This window comes from Triturus cristatus, chromosome 5_2 (genome assembly GCF_964204655.1).
Source record: "Triturus cristatus chromosome 5_2, aTriCri1.1, whole genome shotgun sequence".
Classification (NCBI taxonomy): Eukaryota; Metazoa; Chordata; class Amphibia; order Caudata; family Salamandridae; genus Triturus; species Triturus cristatus.
The window spans coordinates 932,722,562-932,740,723 of record NC_140588.1 but is presented as its reverse complement, the minus strand read 5'-3'; the positions used below and the strand labels follow the sequence as shown (position 1 = coordinate 932,740,723).

The following is an 18,162-nucleotide window of genomic DNA, read 5'->3' as shown; positions in this document are numbered from 1 at the left end:
TCACGGCAAGACCGACAGAAGAGGTCTCAGTCGAGGACCGGCGCCACCCAGACGGTCAGCTCGGAAGGGAAGGAAGAAAAACCTTGGGATGCCAGGGCTAAGACGCCACTGGCAGTGATCACGTCCCCGGCCCAATTCCTCACCTTCGTCGCGACCAGTCCTTCGAGCATCCGAGTCGCCGATGAGCCCCACGTGACGGGCGCCAATTGATGAATACAGGCCCCAGCTAGGCCCGCAGGACACAAGGGTTCGCTCTCCTGTAATGGAATCTATAAGGAAGTTGGCACGGAAACTGCAAAGTACAAAGACAGCATTTATTAACCCTTAAGGGTGGTCCTACAATCCACACAACACTCTTCAGTATTGCATAGAGTAGCACACAGAACTTTCGTACATGGTCCCCTTTTATACACAGTAGAGGGGCTCATAAGTGGGTGGATACAACATGAAGACGAAGAACATTACCATTTATGGTCATTTTCGATACTGAATCAATATGTGGGCGGAGCTAACGCACTCCTTGAGCCCGCGAAAACATGGTCAAGCAAGGCTAACTGATAACAGATGTGGTCAAGTCTGGGCATGTGCCAGATAGACAAAGGAGCTATTTATAGACTGTTACTAGGCAGATTGCAAGAGCAACGAACACAGAGGTTGGACTCTTCTCGTGGGAAACACGTGGAAGCATGACAATACAAAATGGAGTCCAAGCTTCAGTCAACATAACAGAGAAAACACGATCTATAACAGAGGAATTAATGTCTTTAGTAAATGCTTAATCACATCGTTGTTTCAATTTACAACAATACCAATGATACACTTACCCTTACTGGTATTTAAGCTTCTGTATCCCTCCTTATTTATTGTTAATGTAATTAAGGATGTGCTTTAGGTCATCAATCACAAAATAATTTCTTACTTTCCTCTTTCTAGATGGATGCCCAGGTCTTTGTTATGGTAATGGAAGATGCACCCTTGATCAGAATGGATGGCATTGTGTTTGCCAAGTTGGCTGGAGTGGAGCAGGCTGCAACATTATCATGGAAATGGCTTGTGCTGATGGCATGGATAATGATGGTGGTATGTGCTTCACATTTCAATTCTTACTATCAATAGTGAATAGCAATGTTTTGTAGCATACAGTTTACATTTGTCATAAACCAGATAACTAATAATTAGTCGCCTGACTTCTGGGAACGGCAAACTTGATTATTCTAAACCGTGCTTCCCCACCCTGTGCCATATCCTCTCCCCCCCAATCTCTTTTATACTTGTTGCTGTTCCTACTTTTCTTCTGTAAACGTTTTTATAGTACATGGTCCAAACTTTTGTTGCTTGATTTGGACATTAAAGTGTTTGTATACATACATATTAATAACTCAGTGGCACTCAATTTGTAAGTAGAATAATAGGGACAGGCTGGAATTCTCAGTATGGAACATGCAGGGCGAGATATACGACCCTTGTTTGCAGCCGCAAATGGGAGAACATCCCGTTTGCGGCCACAAAAAAGGGTAATAGCATGTACAAATGTTATTTTGCGAGTCCCTCCCTCGCCAAAATATAATTTGCGAATTTCGCTATTAGGATGGGGCGTCCCTTCCTAATAGCGAGTCAACATGCTATGTACTAGTGTTTTGCGACCGCATTTGCGGCTGCAAAACACTCGCAGTTTACCACTGTTAGAAATGGGGGTCTCTAGTTGGCAAGGGCTTGCACCTTTGTCCAAACAGGGACCCTTCTACCTAGTCAGGATAACGGAGTTACACTCCTAAAATAACCTCTGCTCACCCCCTTGGTAACTTGGCATGAGCAGGCAGTGTGTAAAGCATTTGCACATAACCAACAGTAATACAGTGTAAGCACTACAAACAGACACCACACCAGTTTAGAAAAATATTCAATATTTTTATATACTTAAGACAAGACCAAAAATGATAAAAATCCACAATACAGTACTTAAAAATCTTTAGTTATCAAAATAACCTTGTAAAACAGTTCCTTGATGTCGATAGCTCCGTCCGGGGCTATCACGGCGTCATGAGCAAACAAATCCAAACAGTTCTGGTTGACCGCGGCGTCGCGGGCCAGCCACGGCGTCGGGAAGACCCGCAAACAGTACCTTTCAGAAATGCAGGCCGTCGATCACCTCTCGTTGAGCTTCCGAACAGACGGCGTCCGCAGGCGTCGGTTCCGGAGTTCGGTGCAGGAGTCGTCGGTGCCCTCGAAGTCACACGCGTTGTAGATCGAACTCCTCTTTGTTGATGTTAGGAGCACTGGTGTCTGCCCTTGTCGGGTGCTGCAGTGCAAAGTGCAGCGGTGCGGCGTGCAGTACCCTCAGGTCGCGGTGCGAGCAGCGGCTCGCTGGCGGCGTTAGATGGCATTGTCGGTGAGACCAGGGTCACGGTGTGAGATGAAGGCAGTGCTTGTCACGGTGCTGGCAGGTCATGGTGCAAGCAGCGGCGGAGGCGGCGCTTAAGCACTGTCGTCGGCTGACGAATGGGAGTCGATGGCACTGGCGTCGGCAGGCCAAGGCTGCGGTGCGGGATGAGGGCGGGTCATCGTGTAACTCTACGAGCGGTGCCCTTGAACCACGGTGCAAGCAGCGGCGTTGATTCCGGCGTGGAGCTGCGTCATCAGGGCTACCACGGCGTTGTCATGTAGCGAGGCAGTGCGGAGTACGGTGCCCACAGGTCGCGTGTGAGCAGCGGTTTGGTGGCGGCATCAGCAGGCATCGTTGGTGAGACCAGGGTCGCAGTGCGGAATCGCAGCGGTGCTCTTTGTGGTGCCTTCAGGACACGGAGTCGGCAGCGGCATCGTAGACAGTGTCGAGCTTGAAGTCTTTGCTGTTCTTGAGACTTCTTGAACAGGGAACAAGCTCTACTTCAAGCCCTTGGAGAAACTCACAAAAGTAGATTGCAGAAAGTTCAGTCCAGTCCTTTCACTGCCCAAGACAGAAGCAGCCACTGCAGGCCAACACAGCAAAGCACACAGCAAAGTGGTAGGTCCTCCTCACACCTTCTCCAGCTCTTCTTCTTGGCAGTCTTCATGAACACAAAAGAGTTCTTTGAAGTCTTTTCTGTCCCTGAGACTCCCAACAGGAGGCGAGCTCTACTCCAAGCCCTTGAAGAAAACTCTAACAGCAGGATGATGAAAGCACAGTCCAGTCCTTTCTCTACCCAAGACAGAAGCAACCACTGCAGGCCAACCCCACAACACGCAGCGTAGGGACAGTACTCCTCCTCCAGCTTTCCCAGTCCTTCTTCCTGGCAGGTTCCTTAGTTCAGAAGTAAATTAAAGTTCTGGGGTCTGGGCCCCAATATTTATACCACCAAATCCTTTGTCCTCTGAAGGCAGAGGGCCTGAACCTAGTTCAAACCTGTGCTGGGTGCATTCTGCCAGTGTGCACCTTCTTCCTTTGCCAGTGTGGGCCGGGATCATCAGACGCACCACAGGAGGTAGAGCCAGCATTATGGAAGGCAGGCACAGCCCTATTCAGACCCAGGTGCGACTCCTCCTACCCATCTACATGCAGATAGGTCTATTCAGCCTGTCCTGACTCACCCTGTCTCCTGGAGTCTCCCCCAGCCCCTGTCACTCACAAACCAGACAGACAATACACAGGCTAGCAGAGGCAGGCTGGATGATTAGGCAAGAAAATACCTACTTTCTAAAAGTGGTATTTTCAAACACAGATTGTCTACACTAAAAGATGTATTTTATCATTCTGAGTTCAGGCATACTAAACTCGAATTTCCACCATGTTCCCTGTGTCAGTTAGGATTATAGGATGTTATAATCAAGCTGCCCATTCTGGCCTATGGGGAACAGGTAGCCTTGCAATAGTGAAAAACGAAGTAGACTGTAATTAACTATTAGGACATGGCACACACACCAGGGCATGTCCTACCTTTCACATACAATGCACCCTGCCCACAGGGGTACCTTGGGCCTACCTTAGGGGTGACTAACATGTAGAAAAGGGAAGGTTTGGGGACTGGCAAGTGGGTGCACTTGCCAAGTCGACATGGCAGCCCCAGACTGCACACAGGCTCTGCAATGGCAGGCCAGAGTTACACTTTACGGGCTGTTTGCGTGGGTGGCACAATCCAGTGCTGCAGCCCACCAACAGCATTTGATTTATGGGCCTTGGCACTTGCAGTGTACTTTACTAGGGACTGACACATAAATCAAATAGGCCAATCATGTAAACACCAATCCATAACACACTTTACACAGAGAGCATATGCACTTTAGCACTGATTAGCAGTGCCCAGAGTCCTAAAACCAACACACACAGGTCAGGAAAAAATAGGAGTAAAAAGCTAAAAGTTTAGGGATAACCCTGCAAAAAGGGCTATTTCCAACAACCACCTACTTCAAGTAGGTGGTAAACCACTCGCATAGGGGAAGGGGTCCCCAATGGACCCCTTCCCCTTTCTGAGTATGTTGGAACATATTTTTCAGAGCAGGCAATGGTCCCAGAGACCACTGCCTGCCCTTAAAAAAGATGAAACTGAAAAGTTTAATTTTCCTTTTTTAAACGCATCTAGTTTTCCTTTAAGGAAAACAGGCTGCATTTTAAAAAACACAAAGCTGCTTTATTAAAAAGCAGTCCCAGACATGGTGGTCTGCTGAGCCCGGCAGGCCACCATCCCGGGGAGAGCTGTTACAGCCAATGGGCTCGCAAATTGCGAGAGGCTCATTAATATTAATGAGCCTCGCAATTTGAGACCCGATTGGGAATCGCAAATAGTGTGAAATACACTGTTGTACATCAGCAATTGCGCCTCGGACATCTGGCCCAAAGTTTCTTCAGGTTGGGGATGATTTGTCGGAAGAAGAAAAATGTAACTGACTGATGAGGAAGTTGGGTTCTAAGATGGTGTCCTGCTAAACACAAGCTACAGTATGTCCTTATGGATGGCATGTTCATTGGGGCCATATGGTGACACTTCCTGGCTCAAAAATAACTTCAAATGACATCTGACAGTTTTAGGTTCAAGGATATGGAATTCCTATTTTATGTTTAAAATCAATCACTCTGCACTGGTTGTCTGCTCTCATTAAGGATAGTGCAGGTGTTACAACACGGGTACAATAAGGTATGATTTGCAGGAGATTTCCCTATGGTCACATCTACGTGTCCATGCCTAATAAGCCTATTTGGTCCATGGCATTTCTTCAGGATGGGGTAATACTGTATGGTGTCAGGCTTGTGTATAAAGGTCAAACACTTAGTAGATTTATAGAGCACTTCTTGTCACCACTTGAGGGTATCTGGACACTGGTAGGATCCAGTTAATTAGCCCAATAGCCAGGCATTCAGGGACTTTCAGATCTCTTGAAGACATGAGGAGGTCCAAACATGAAAGGGTAGCTCGTTCCATGTCTTCAATGCTAGGAAGGGAAAGGAGAAACCTCTACATTCTACACTGGAAGTGGGGGTGAGGGTTAAAGAAAGGGACACGGAGAGGAAATGTTTGGTGGGCTGTTGGAAGTTCAGGCTTTGGTTCAAGTAGGCGAGTCCTCAGTTGTGCAGGGCCTTGTATACATGGGTCAAGAGTTTCAAGTGACATCTTTTCTGTACAGGGAGCGATGTGGGTTTGTCTAGAGAGTTCCAGGACAAGTCTGGCAGCAGCATTTTGTTTGGTCTGTAGGCATCGCAAGGAGCTGCTATCCCTACATAGAAAGCGTTGCCGTAGTCCAGTCAGCTGGAGATGAGGGACTGGGTGATTTGCGTCTTGAGTTTTGGGGTAGCCATTTGAATATCTTATGAAGCAAGTGGAGGATGAAGAAGCAGGAGGAGAAGACGGAGTTGACCTCGGTCATCATGGTTAGCTATTTTTCCAGAATGATGCCTAGGTTCCTAGCGTAGTCAGTGGAAATAGGAGTAGGTCTGAGATCTGAGGGCCACAATGGGGAGCTTTTGTTTCAGAAAATCAGTACCTCTGTCTTGTCTGTGTTGAACTTCAGGCAGTTATTCTTCATCCAGTTGGTGACATCTATCCTGCAGTTGTGGAAGTTGGTCTTGGTGTTGATGCTGTCTTTGGAGAGGGAGAAGGTTAGTTATGTGTTGTCGGCATAGGGTATGATGTTGAATCCGTAAGTTTTGGCAATGCTGGCCAGAGGAGTCATATAAATGTTGAAGAGTGTTGGGATGAGCGAGGGCCCTTGGGGTACGTCACAGATTATTTCTTTGGGTTTGGAGGTTAAGGGGACAATGTGCACTTTTTATATTCTTCTGGTGAAGAAAGAGGATGCCTATGTTGTGCAGCTTTGTGATGAGAGTGTGGTGGGAGACTGTATTGAAGACTTCCAAGAGGTCTAGGCGAATCAGATATGCAGTCTTCTCTTGGTCAAGTACGGTTCGGGTGGCATCTTTAGCCGCAATGAGGTCTGTCTTAATGGTGTGGTTGCTGCAGAATCCAGATTGGGAGGAGTTGAGTAGGAGGTTCTGTTCAAGATGTGAGGAGAGCTGTTGGTTGATGGCTTTTTCTAATACATTGGCCGGGCGCAGGAACAGGTAGATTGGTCGGTAGTTGTTGAATTTGCTGGGTCTGCCAATGGGTTCTTTAGTACGGCGTTGTTTCCAGTCTTCGAGGAAGATGACCATGCAGTTGAGGTGTTGAACAAGGTGGTGAGTACGTGGCTGATTCTGGCTTCACCTAGGTTGAAGATGTGAGGGCACGGGTCAGTTAGGCCCCTGAGTGGACCAAGTTCATTATGGAGACGATGTCCTGTGGGGCGAGCTGGCTCCATTCGGTTAGTTGGATATCTGTGGTGGTGGGTGGGTCGCTGTATTGCTTGAAGAAGTCAGTGGTGTTGTGCTGGGGTTTGAAGTTTCAGTAGATGTTGGTGATCTTCTTGAGGAAAAGTTTTTCAAGGTTGTTGCAGAGTTCTTGTGAGGAGTTAATGTTGTTTGTTGCAGCTGAGTGGTTGGAGAATTCCTTAACAATTTTGCAGAGTTATTTGCAGTTAGTGGAGCTTGATTCAATGCTTGAAGCTAAGGCCTGTTTCTTCAATTCTCTCAACTGTGGTCGAGATTTTTTTTTTTTTTTACAGAGTTTTATATAGCGCCAACTTGACCCGAATCGGGTATCAGAGCTCTTTGCCAGCCCTTACCAGGTTAAGGGCTGTTTTGAAGGTGGTCTAGTTGATTGTGTCCTTGCTGGTCACCATCTACTTTCCAGTTACTTACAGTGTTGTTTAGTGGTTCTAAGGTCTTCAGTGTACCAGCTAGCCTGTTTAGTGGACTTTCTGTGCGTGGTCTTGTTGATGGGAGCAACACTATCGGCACAGGTGGTGGTCCAATTGTTGAGGTTTCTGACGTGCTGGTCTAGGTTGTTGGAGGAGATGGGGTGGGTGGTGTTGAGGGCGTTGATCCATGTGTCCTTTGAGACTTTGCTCCAGCTGCAGTGGGGGTTTTATGCAGACTAGAGGTGGAGGCTGGTGATGTTGAAGTGGACAATCGAGTGGTTCCAGGTGAGTTCCGTGGTGTGGGTGCACCTGATGCAGGCATTGGAGGTGAAGAAGATGCATGTGGTCTGCGGTGTGTGTGGGGTCATGGATGAGTTGGGTGAGTACGATGTTGTTCGAGCTGTTGAGGAGGATGGCAGTGTTGATGTCATTGTGGATGTTGAGATAGAAGTTGAGGTCACTGAGGAAACTTTTGTGGATGGAGTCTATGGGGAGGGGGCGACGAAGCCCGTGATGAAGTTTCAGAAGGCTGGATGTGGCCCTGGAGGCCGATTGGCAAGGGTGCCTGGTTTGATGGTTTTGCTGTCTGTATCAAGATGGAAGCTGAGGTGTTCCATGGCTGTGGTGAATTTGTCATTTGTGGTGGTACATTGGATGGACTCCTTGTGTATGATGGCGATCCCTCTGTCAGGTTTGTTGATGCAATTGTGGTGGGTGATCTTGTATCGTTTGAGTATTGTGGTGGTGATGTCAGGTGCAGAAGTGGGGTTGAGCCAGGTCTTAGTGAAGAAGAGGACATTGGATGTAAGGTTGGAGATCAGGTCCCAGATCGCAGTGGTGTCCTTGCTTAGTGATTGTGCGTTAAGAAGGGTGCATTTGAGTTTGTGTTGTCTGTGGTGTGTCCCGGGTGGGGATTGTTGGCGGGCTGGTGTGTGTTCTGTGGCAGGCGAAGTGGCAGCAGTGGGTTCAGGTGAAAATTCCTACCGTGAAGTGTGGGTCAGCACAGTGGCAGTGGTTGTTGTGGCGTCTGGGGTCGAGGGTAATGAGCTTGACAATGCTGTATCTGCATGGGGCGTAAGGGCCAAGGGTCATGCGCTGGGTGCAGTACAGGCATGGACAGGCAAAGCTGGACTTGTCTTTGGCTCGCCGTTGGCATGCCAGTGGTGTGCCTGTTGCAGTAGTCATAGGAAATGCTAAATTATGTCAGCCTACAATTGTAATAAAACCTTAAGTGGGTGAGTGTCATTGAAAACTGACCAAGTGCTGAAAACCCTCCAAAATCAATAATTTAGGCACTGAACTGAAGTTCTTCAATTCTCAAACGATGTATTAGTTATGTTCAATTCACCCTTGTTGTACGGTGGACTAAACTCATGTTTAAAGTGTAATGCATTGGTATATAATGATGAAGGACAAAATGTTACTTCTGCATGGTACCGTTATTTAAAGTCATGACATTTTGTACATTATTTTACAAATGTTTATTGAAATATTAAATAAAGATACTTTTTCATTACATGTGATAACTGATTATAACTGTTGACCCGGGATCCCTGGTTGACTGAGGTAGGTACCTTAGGCCAAATAGGGACCCTCAGTTCCACATCAGAGAAAGGAAGGACCCCTTCTGAGATAGCCCCCGCACACCCCCTTGGTAGCTTGGCACGAGCAGCCAGGCTTATCTTCAAGGCAAATGTGTAAAGTATTTGCAATCCCTCTCAAAGCAACCCAATGATGACACCACAAATGGACTTCACACGAGTTTCATAAAACAAGTGTAAATTTATATAAAAAGATATAAGATAAGACCACACGATATAAATCCAACATATGCGTATTTGTAATATTCCTTCTGGCCGATTGTTAGGCCAACCAGCCCTTGTAAGTTCTGGCGATATTAATGAGCACTTCTAAACGTTCCACTGCAGTCCTAATGCAATGCTATGCAGTTCTTAATGCTAGAATCAGGCACTTTGCAATATAAAAATAATGCAGTTCGTGATGCTAGAATCAGGCACTTTGCAATGTAAAAATAATGCAATGCGTAACGCTGGAATCAGGCATGTTGCAATGTAAACATAATGCAATGCGTAACGCAACAATCCGGTACTTCGTTATGCAGAAACAATGCAATGCGTAATATACTAATCATGTAGTTCGTTATGCAGGAATAATGCAAAGCGTAGTACACTAATCAGGTGGGTCGTTATGCAGCAATAATGCAATGCGTAATACACTAATCAGGTAGTTCGTTATGCAGCAATAATGCAATGTGTAATACAGCAATCAGGTAGTTCGTTATGCAAAAATAATGCAATACGTAATACACTCCAGCACCGATAACGGTGCCTTGGGCGGTCTCTCTGCCACTCATGCTGACTCGCAGTCAGCCTCTGTCAACAGTTGCCCCCACACGGGTATGGTGTAACAAAAAGTGCAGCTCCGCACTCCATCCCCGGTAATGCCACTCCTTTGGTTGGTATGGGCGCGACACGAGCCGAAGCAGAGGCTCGCACTGCAGGAATGGGAGAGGCCGAGCGCGTCTCCCTTTGAGCCCGCACCCCACCCCAAGCATCAACACACGTTACCTGGGAGGTGCGATCTCACTCTCCTCCCCTCTTCCAGCGACTTGGGCCTCCAATGCAATCTTTGTGAATTCCGGGCAGTGGGACTCAGACCCTCCCCCGAAAAGGTTGGCTCGAGGTCCTGCTCTGGAAACGGCAGGCTCGGGCCGGCGGCTCAGCTCTTCCAGGGTTGCCGGTCCAGGCCGCTGACGCTACGAAGATCTCAGGCTGCCACAGGGCACACGCACACAGCGTCGCTGAGACTCACTTAAGCTATGGGTGCCTGATCACAGGGCACTCCTCACGAAGGTCTCAGGCTGCACGAAGCACACACACACAGCATCGCTGAGACTTACTTTAACTCTGGGTGCACGGTAACAAGGCAATCCTCACAAAGGTCTCAGGCTGCACAAAGCACACGCACACAGCGTCGCTGAGACTCACTTGGATTCCGGGTGCACGATAACAAGGCAATCCTCACGAAGGTCCCAGGCTGCACAAAGCACAGGCACACAGCGTCGCTGAGACTCACTTGCATCCCAGGTGTGCATGATAGCACGATAGCAAGGCTATCCTCATGAAGGTCCCAGGCTGCACAAAGAACACGCACACAGCGTTGCTGAGACTCACTTGTATTCTGGTGCACACGATAACAGAATAATCCTCACAAAGGGCTCAGGCTGCAAAAAGCACACGCACACAGCGTGGCTGAGACTCGCCTGGACTCCAGGTGCCCACGATCACAGGGCACTTCTTACGAGGGTCTCAGGCTGAAAAAAGCACACACACACAGCGTCGCTGAGATTCTCCTGGAAACCTTTGTGTTCCTGAGTTTCCGCAACAGGGAGCCAGCTCACCTCGGGCCCTTGGGGACAAGTTACTTCAGGACATAGCACAGCAACGTCCTTTCAAGCAGGGGGACACAGCACACATCAAAGTCCCTTCAGCCTCTCCTAGGTTAAAACAGCAAACTGCAGGCCAGTCCCAGAACACACAGCAAGGGTCAGTCCATCCCTTCAGTTGTTTCTTCCTTGGCAAAGGTTCCTCTTGACCAAGAAGTAGCTTCAGTCTTGTTCAATCTTGATCAATCCATCTATCCAAAGTTCAGGGGCTTCAGCTCTCATAGTTATACCCCTAAATGTCTTTGAAGTCTTTGTGTTCAGGGGGCACTGACCCCTGTTCAAACCTGTTCTTGGTGCCTCCCTGCCATTGACACCTTCTTTCTTTGGCTAGTGGGGGTCTGGATTATCACTCACTCAGCAGGAGATGGGTCCATTGCTTTATGGCAGCAACCCAGGCCTCTAGGGGCTACTCCTGCCCCTACACTCCAGATGCAGGTCAGCCTGTTGCTGTCTCACCTCCTCTCCTGGGTCAAGACATTCCCCAGTTCCTATCACTTTCAAATCCAGACAGTCAATCCACAACCAGGCAGAGACATGCAGAAATGTTAGAGCACAAAAACCCAGCCTCTTCTAAAAGAATGGCTTCTAAACACACAATGCAAAATCCTCCTTCATAAAAAGATGTTTTATTGCTTTGTGAGTTCAGGCACACTAACCTTCACTTCTCCATCTTAAGCCTTGGGGAAGATAGGCTGGAAAACATATTGCACAGCCTCCCCATTCTGTTCTATGGGGAAGATAGCCTTTCAACAGTCAAAATCGAAATGGAGATTATTTCACTGTCAGGACATGGTACGCACCTTAGTACATGTCCTACCTTTCAAATGCACTGCACCCTGCCCAGGGGTTACCTTGGGCCTACCATAGGGGTGGTGTCTGATGTGCATAAAAAGGGAAGGGTAAGGTCTGGCAAGTGGGGGCACTTGTCAGAACAACATAGCAGTTTAACAAACTGCGCGCACTGCAATGATACACCTGAGTTCCCTCTTTAAGGCTACTTGTGCGGGTGGCACAATTAGTGCTGCAGGACCACTAGTAGCAGTTGCATTACCAACCCTGGCACACATAGTGCACTTTACTAGGGTCTTTACGAGTAAGGCAAACATACCAATCATGGACAACCAATTACCATTAGAATGTATACAGGAAGCACTGGCACTTTTACACTGATCAGCAGTGGCAAAGTGCCCAAAGCATCTAAGCCAGTTAAAAATAGAGGAGGTAGAGGCAAAAAGTCAGGGGTAATCACTCCAAGAAATGCCAGGTCTAACAGTAACCACTTGCCCTTATCTTTACTTACATATCTTAAAATCTTTCCACACTTCAGACACAACTTTCCATTTGCCGGGCAGCCTCTGGGCGAGTGCTTCTCCAACCCGTAGTTGTTGCACCCCCTTCTGCTGTGACAGATGCCCCCTTTCCTCGACCATAACCTCTCTGCACTGCATCCACGCGTTCTTCCTTTATCGCGGCCGGGCACGCGTGGCTGGTTTCTGTCGGCTTGCATGCTAACGCCACCTCCATTTCTCCTGCCCTGGCATTCGCCAATTCATGTGACCTTCCTGGTATGAGTATCTCATCCAGAGAGATACCTGGTTGATGCAGGATGAGCTTCCTCAACTCTGATGATCTGCAGCCCTGATTTCCAGCTGTCTGTCTATGCCCGTGCAAGAGCTTGCAAGCCTTCTTAGCCTGGCATAAAACATATCCATGGTTTCCTCATCCTGCTGCCTCGCTTGACGCAGCTTGAAGTGCTCAAAATCAGGGTTTAGTTGAGGGTCAAAGTGCCGATTGAGCACAGCGACCGCCGCCGCATAACCAGACTTGTTTCCAGTGTTCCACAGATCCTGAAACAACTCATACAGCTCCACTCCCCCCATGTGGAGCATGGTAGACCACTTGACAGCGCCATCCATCTCTTTAACTACTTGAAAGTAATTCTCTAAGCAGCCAATCCACTTTCTCCACCGTGGCGCTGCAGTAGCAGGGTCTGCCAGCTGGCTGAATGGTAGTAATGCTGCCAGGTTGGGGTGTGACCGATGTGGTGCTCCTCCTCCACTAGCACCGCCTACATCGTCTCCTGCTTGCACCAACATTTCACTCCCCTCTTCGTGTTCCTCTGCAACACAGGTCACTTCTTACTACATCTCTCCCTTTGCCTCTTGCCTTTGCCAGTGCTTATTGGATGCTTCTCCTCCTGCATGTGCTATTGTGGGGCTCCACTCGCCTTCCCCATGACTGCCTGTATAGAAGTGCACTTGCCACCCGCTCAGCCTGCAGTGCCTCCAAGGCGTTGTCATGTCGTGGGGGTTTACAGCCTTCCTGGGCCTCCTGTGACACTCGTGCATGATGCTTGTGCGCGTTGTGCGTGTTGTGTGTGCTCTCGTCTCTTCTTTCCCGCTGCCAGACACAGCCTTGTGGCTCACCGTTATGGGCGTTCCCCCGCGCTGATATGCCGCCTTTCACATGCGGTCACACCTTCCCGCCTCCTTAGGCTGTGCAGAGACCGCCTATGCACGGAGCGGCCCTCCGCTTACCTTCCGCACCGGGACTGCTACATCTCAGTTCCCTCAGGCTGCAGAGGAACAGGTTCACCAAACTGCACCTGTCGGACCTTCACTCTCCACAGCCGGCAGGAATGCCGCGGGTCCAGACACCCCCTCGTCGCCAATGTGGAGCGGGGTTGTCGCTAAGGGAGGGGCACTTCAGGGAATCACTCTGGACCTAGTAACCAAGGGCAATAACATACAGGACACACACGCTGCTACTGGGTAAGGACGACAACCACGAGCGGATGTCGACCCTTTATTTATAACTTTCCGTCCGCGTCCTGCCGGGAGGGTGAACTGTAGACAATGTATAGCAGTGGCCGGATGGCTTACTACATCTGTTGAAACAGAACTGTAGAATTCCTCTTCTTTAAACTCAGGAGCAGGCAACCAGGTAAAATTCAGAATACATAGATGAAGAACAAATACTGTTAGAACAGCATACATTACAAAATAAACATGTTTATAAACAGCCCACTAACCTTTTGCAGGTTGTGAATTGAACATATGTGTCAGTGGCACTGTTGTGGTGTGTCTGCACAATGAGCTGTATTGTATTCTACCTACACGTTCAGTGATGCGCTCTACAGTTGTTCCTAAATGAATATACCATTAACTTTAAATGGACTAAATAATAAATAAAAAAATAGCATACTGGCCATCCAGCCAAGACTTTCATTGTTTCAAATAAGCGTTTGCTTTTCTCTATGAGGTGTTGCTAGGAAACGGCACGCTTGTCTCATCTGCCCTGTAATCACAATAAAGCAAAGAAATTCATTCTGATTGGACCAAGAATGATTGCCCTAAGTGATGCCTGCACTCTTTGTCTCTAAACACCCCAAAAAGAATACATGTAGGTCCTGATTCACAATCACTTTTTAAGCGTGACTTGAAAACAGAAAAAAAATCAGCTCAAATCTTAACAGGACTAGATTAGTAATGCGTATGCGGGAGAGTGCACGCCTGGGAAAAATGTGTATTTTCTAACTCCATGCATGTCTAAAGGTGCCAAAACAGATAGGAACACCTAATATTGCATGTAGGCATTTGCCCACTGGGTGGCTAACACGTGTAGCAAACAATCATCCCTTAGAACTAATTCAGAAAGCATTTCATGTGCCAGACTTCCAGTGCATCTACCAAAAAATACTTTCCAAACATATACCCCAATCTTGGTTAACAAATCAGGACAACAGCATTTATTGCGTAAATATACTTACTAAAGTCGAACGCCACCAGTCTGACAAAATGCCATATACGCAAGATTGAGGTGAGGATCAGAGTAGTGGACTTTTTCGAGTGAGTCACCATGCAAAGACTGGCGAAGACACATAGGGCCCAATGTACGAAGGGTTTTACCATCTCTTAATGGTCAGAATCACTATTTTGGGGCGTTAAGGAATGCTAAATGGCCTTTCCAGGTGTACATCCAAATCGCGGTCGAATAAGTGATTTCCACATGGTAGAAATCGCAAATTGTGACCACGATTCAGGAATTGCAAATAGGGATTACCTATTTGCGATTCCTAAAGCACATGTACAAAGCATTTCCAAAATGTGAAATGGTCAATTAGGGTATGCTATTACCATCGACTACAAGTCCACAAGTAACCATGTGTAAAATAAAAAAATGCATTAAAATGCATTTTTTTATTGTGATCTAATGTGCTCTTACATATGCACTAGGAAATTTGGAGTCCCTCTAAGCTTTGCACTTCTTAGATTGAGATTTCCTATTAGGAAATCGCAATTTAGGAAATGCAAACCCTTGCCAATTTTGCCCAAAGGCAATGGCATTTCCTATTTCCGATTCCCTAATAGTGACTACTACTTTGTAGGAATCTCTATTAGAGAATCGCAAATTTTGTACATATCCGTTCGCATTTCTTAAATAGCGATTCCTACAGAGTCGCTATTTAAGAAATGCAAATGGGTGTCGTACATTTGGGTAATGAGTTTGTAAATTTGTGGGAAGTATACACATACCCTTTTGAGGTAATTTCCAAATCTATACTGCACATTTGGAAGAATTTGAGTGCTTTTGGGGCACAAATGAAGTGGGGACACTCTTTTTTGAAGGTATTGGGAAAGGCCAAGGACTTTCTCCATAGACAAAAATATTTTCCAGTCCAATTAAATAATATCTGCCAATGCACGTTTTTTATCACATCAACACATGGAAACCTTTCAACTCGATGGAAATTTGCATGGACACATGTTGCTCACTGGAGTATTCAATTAATTCTATTGTTGTTGTTGAATTTTAACTCTAGGGTTTGTGAATCAAATGAAAAATTAGATTTTTAATCCAAAAAGTAGTACTACTTTTCCTAACTGAGTAATCTATGACTTTTTGGAATTTGCATTTTTTTAAATAGGGTGCACAGTCCCGGGTCTGTATTATTTTTCGTTTTCTTCTAATCTATGTCCACATGTTTTCAATCTAATTTTTTTGCTTATTATGTTAAAGGAGCTGATGACTATTTTGCACATAAACATATAAACACTTATTCAGGGCACAAGTATGGCCTAAATTGCTTATGTTTAAAAAATACACTGGAATTTACGGGGGATTAGCATGCCATTGGTAATTAAAAAGATCACATTAAAATTGGAGGCTCTCATCAGAAGCTGTTTCATTTGCTTTGCCCAGTACAGGCATTCATTTCTGAAGAGTTGTCAAATTTTCCTCCCATGTGGGGTGTGAGGCCCAAATTCATACCTACAGGCATTTTGTGATTTGTTATGTCAGGGAAATGTGTTACGAACTGCATTTTCGTGGTCCAAATTATGGTCCATTGCTCCCCTAACCACTTACAGGACATTGAAGCACTCCAAAAATACTCAAATTGAATCTCGAATTCCTTTGCATGAAAATCTTTCATTAAATTATATTCACTCAATTGGGCTCTACACAACAGTGCACAGTCCCCATTCACACCAACGGTAATCAAATGCACCTACAAGTCACACAAGTCAGCATCACCACTGAGCCTGAGGCTCCAAAACCCTTCAAACCAACTCCTGTCTTCTTCCCTTCAATGAGACCAAAGAAGCTAAGAAAACCCTGTGAACATCTCTTTAAAAACTTCTCATCAGAACAACCTGTAGAGGCTTTCCATGCCTTCTTACCAGCAACACTGAACCTTGCAGAGGCCATTATCGTTTGAACTCTCAAGTCCATGTACAAAATTGTTCCAAGCAAAATGAACATTGTTGAATAAAAGCATCAAACTGCAAGGTACCCTGCAGAACTAAGCTCAAGTGTAGAAACAAAAAAGACACCTGTAAAAATGCATGGCATTGTTGAAAACCTTCAGATACCCTTTCCCTCAAGTAGGGCATACAACTCCTTGATTGAAAAGGGAGGGCAGTGGTTCAAGGCTCAAATTATAGTAGCATGGAATGAGAAAGACAATATTCTTCAACATAAAAATCTGCATAAATCATATACAGTGGGCGTGTATATTCACAAACCAATTACAAACATTTTTGTGGAATTCAATTAGAAAATTAATCAAACTATTAAATTGGGCAAGGCATGTACAACTAATATCCAAGCCCTTGTACCAAATCAACATTGGAATTTCCCACTATCATCATTACAAGGAATCAATGTCACCACTCTTAAGCTAAGTCTATAATTGCTTAAAAAAACCCTCATGCTAAATAAAAAATGATTCCTGCCCAATTCTAAAAAGATGTTTGGGTCTTCACCTCCCCTCTTTCTGTGTCACTTCCATCTTGTCCATAGATTTCTGATCACCACTTTCCTTTACCTATTCTCTCTCCACTTACCAATGTCCACTTTTACTTGCTTCTTCTATACTGCCCTTGTATCCTCCCCTCTCTGCACCCTGTTTACCATTCCACCTTACATCTTTGCCACATTCCTCTCCTCTCATTCGTCACCATCAATTTGTTCATCATTTCCATTTCTGCATCTCCATTTATATTGAAAAGGACAGCATCATCATACTCATTGACAAACTGTTGCAAAGTCATCCATGTGCTCTGGGCACCCCCATTTTTTTGCTGACAGGTACTGGTGGTAAATGTCTCTGACTGTCCCCTAACCAGGCCCAGGGTCAGTGCTAGGCTGCAAAGACACTTAGAATACAGTGAAAACACCTATTTACACTATGGTACACTATGGGTTAGGGTACCCCTATGATTGCCATGACCTCCCCTATAAGGCCCTAGAATAAGTATTTTAGGGGGCAGATCTGCTGCTTTGTAACTACAGAAGAAGAAGTGTACATGCTGGAAGTTTGATTTGCAGCAACCAGTCCCTGCACTCTGACTGTCTGTGTCTGCTGCACAATCTAGAACTACAGCCCAGTGGATCAAACCTGCTTCAAAAAGAGAGGTTAACAGAGCTCATGTGGACCATCACCCCCAAGAATCCCCAGCCTGGAGTACTACCAGTGGATTTGTAAGGGTTTTGTCCAAGTGGATTGTGGGAATTGAAGTCCCAAACTTTCAAGGGCCATCTTGGAGCTTCCAGACCCTTAGGGTAAGTTTGGGACACTTTGGACCCTCAAAGGAACATCAGGAAGAAGTTCCAGAAGTTTGAAGAAGTTTAGAGCAACCTTGGAAAAAATCTCCATAAGTGTACCAACTGAACCTGGCCAGCCAAGCCAGAGATCCTCAACCACCAGCCATAAGTTTGACCGGGAGCTCATCACAACGGAAGCCAGCGAACCCTCACTGAATCCAGACAGGCTGAGAGCTTCGAGGGACCCCAGGAAGAAAAGCTCCAGGAAAGTTTCTTAGTCAGAAGGTAAAAACTTTGACCAACACCTTCTGCAAGGGGTAGCCACGCAGGGCTCTATCGCAGTCGACCTGAAACTTTGACTTTGTCCCTGTCTAGTGCGACCAGATGTCCCAATAGGGGCTATAGATTTCTATATTCTATATAGTGCTAAATCTTAAAAAATTCATATC

The 18,162-nt window shown here is 46.4% G+C and overlaps 1 protein-coding gene across 3 annotated transcripts in view; it reads left to right on the top strand.

Annotated features, from left to right (window-relative positions):
• The window catches only part of TENM1 (teneurin transmembrane protein 1), a 1,737,496-nt gene that overhangs the window by 1,169,151 nt on the left and 550,183 nt on the right, over positions 1–18,162 (top strand). For all 3 annotated transcript variants that reach the window (XM_085608139.1, XM_085608140.1, XM_085608138.1), the window contains one exon: positions 934–1,080. In XM_085608139.1, coding sequence (XP_085464265.1) covers positions 934–1,080 — 147 coding nt within the window. The remainder of the gene's footprint in view (positions 1–933; positions 1,081–18,162) is intronic.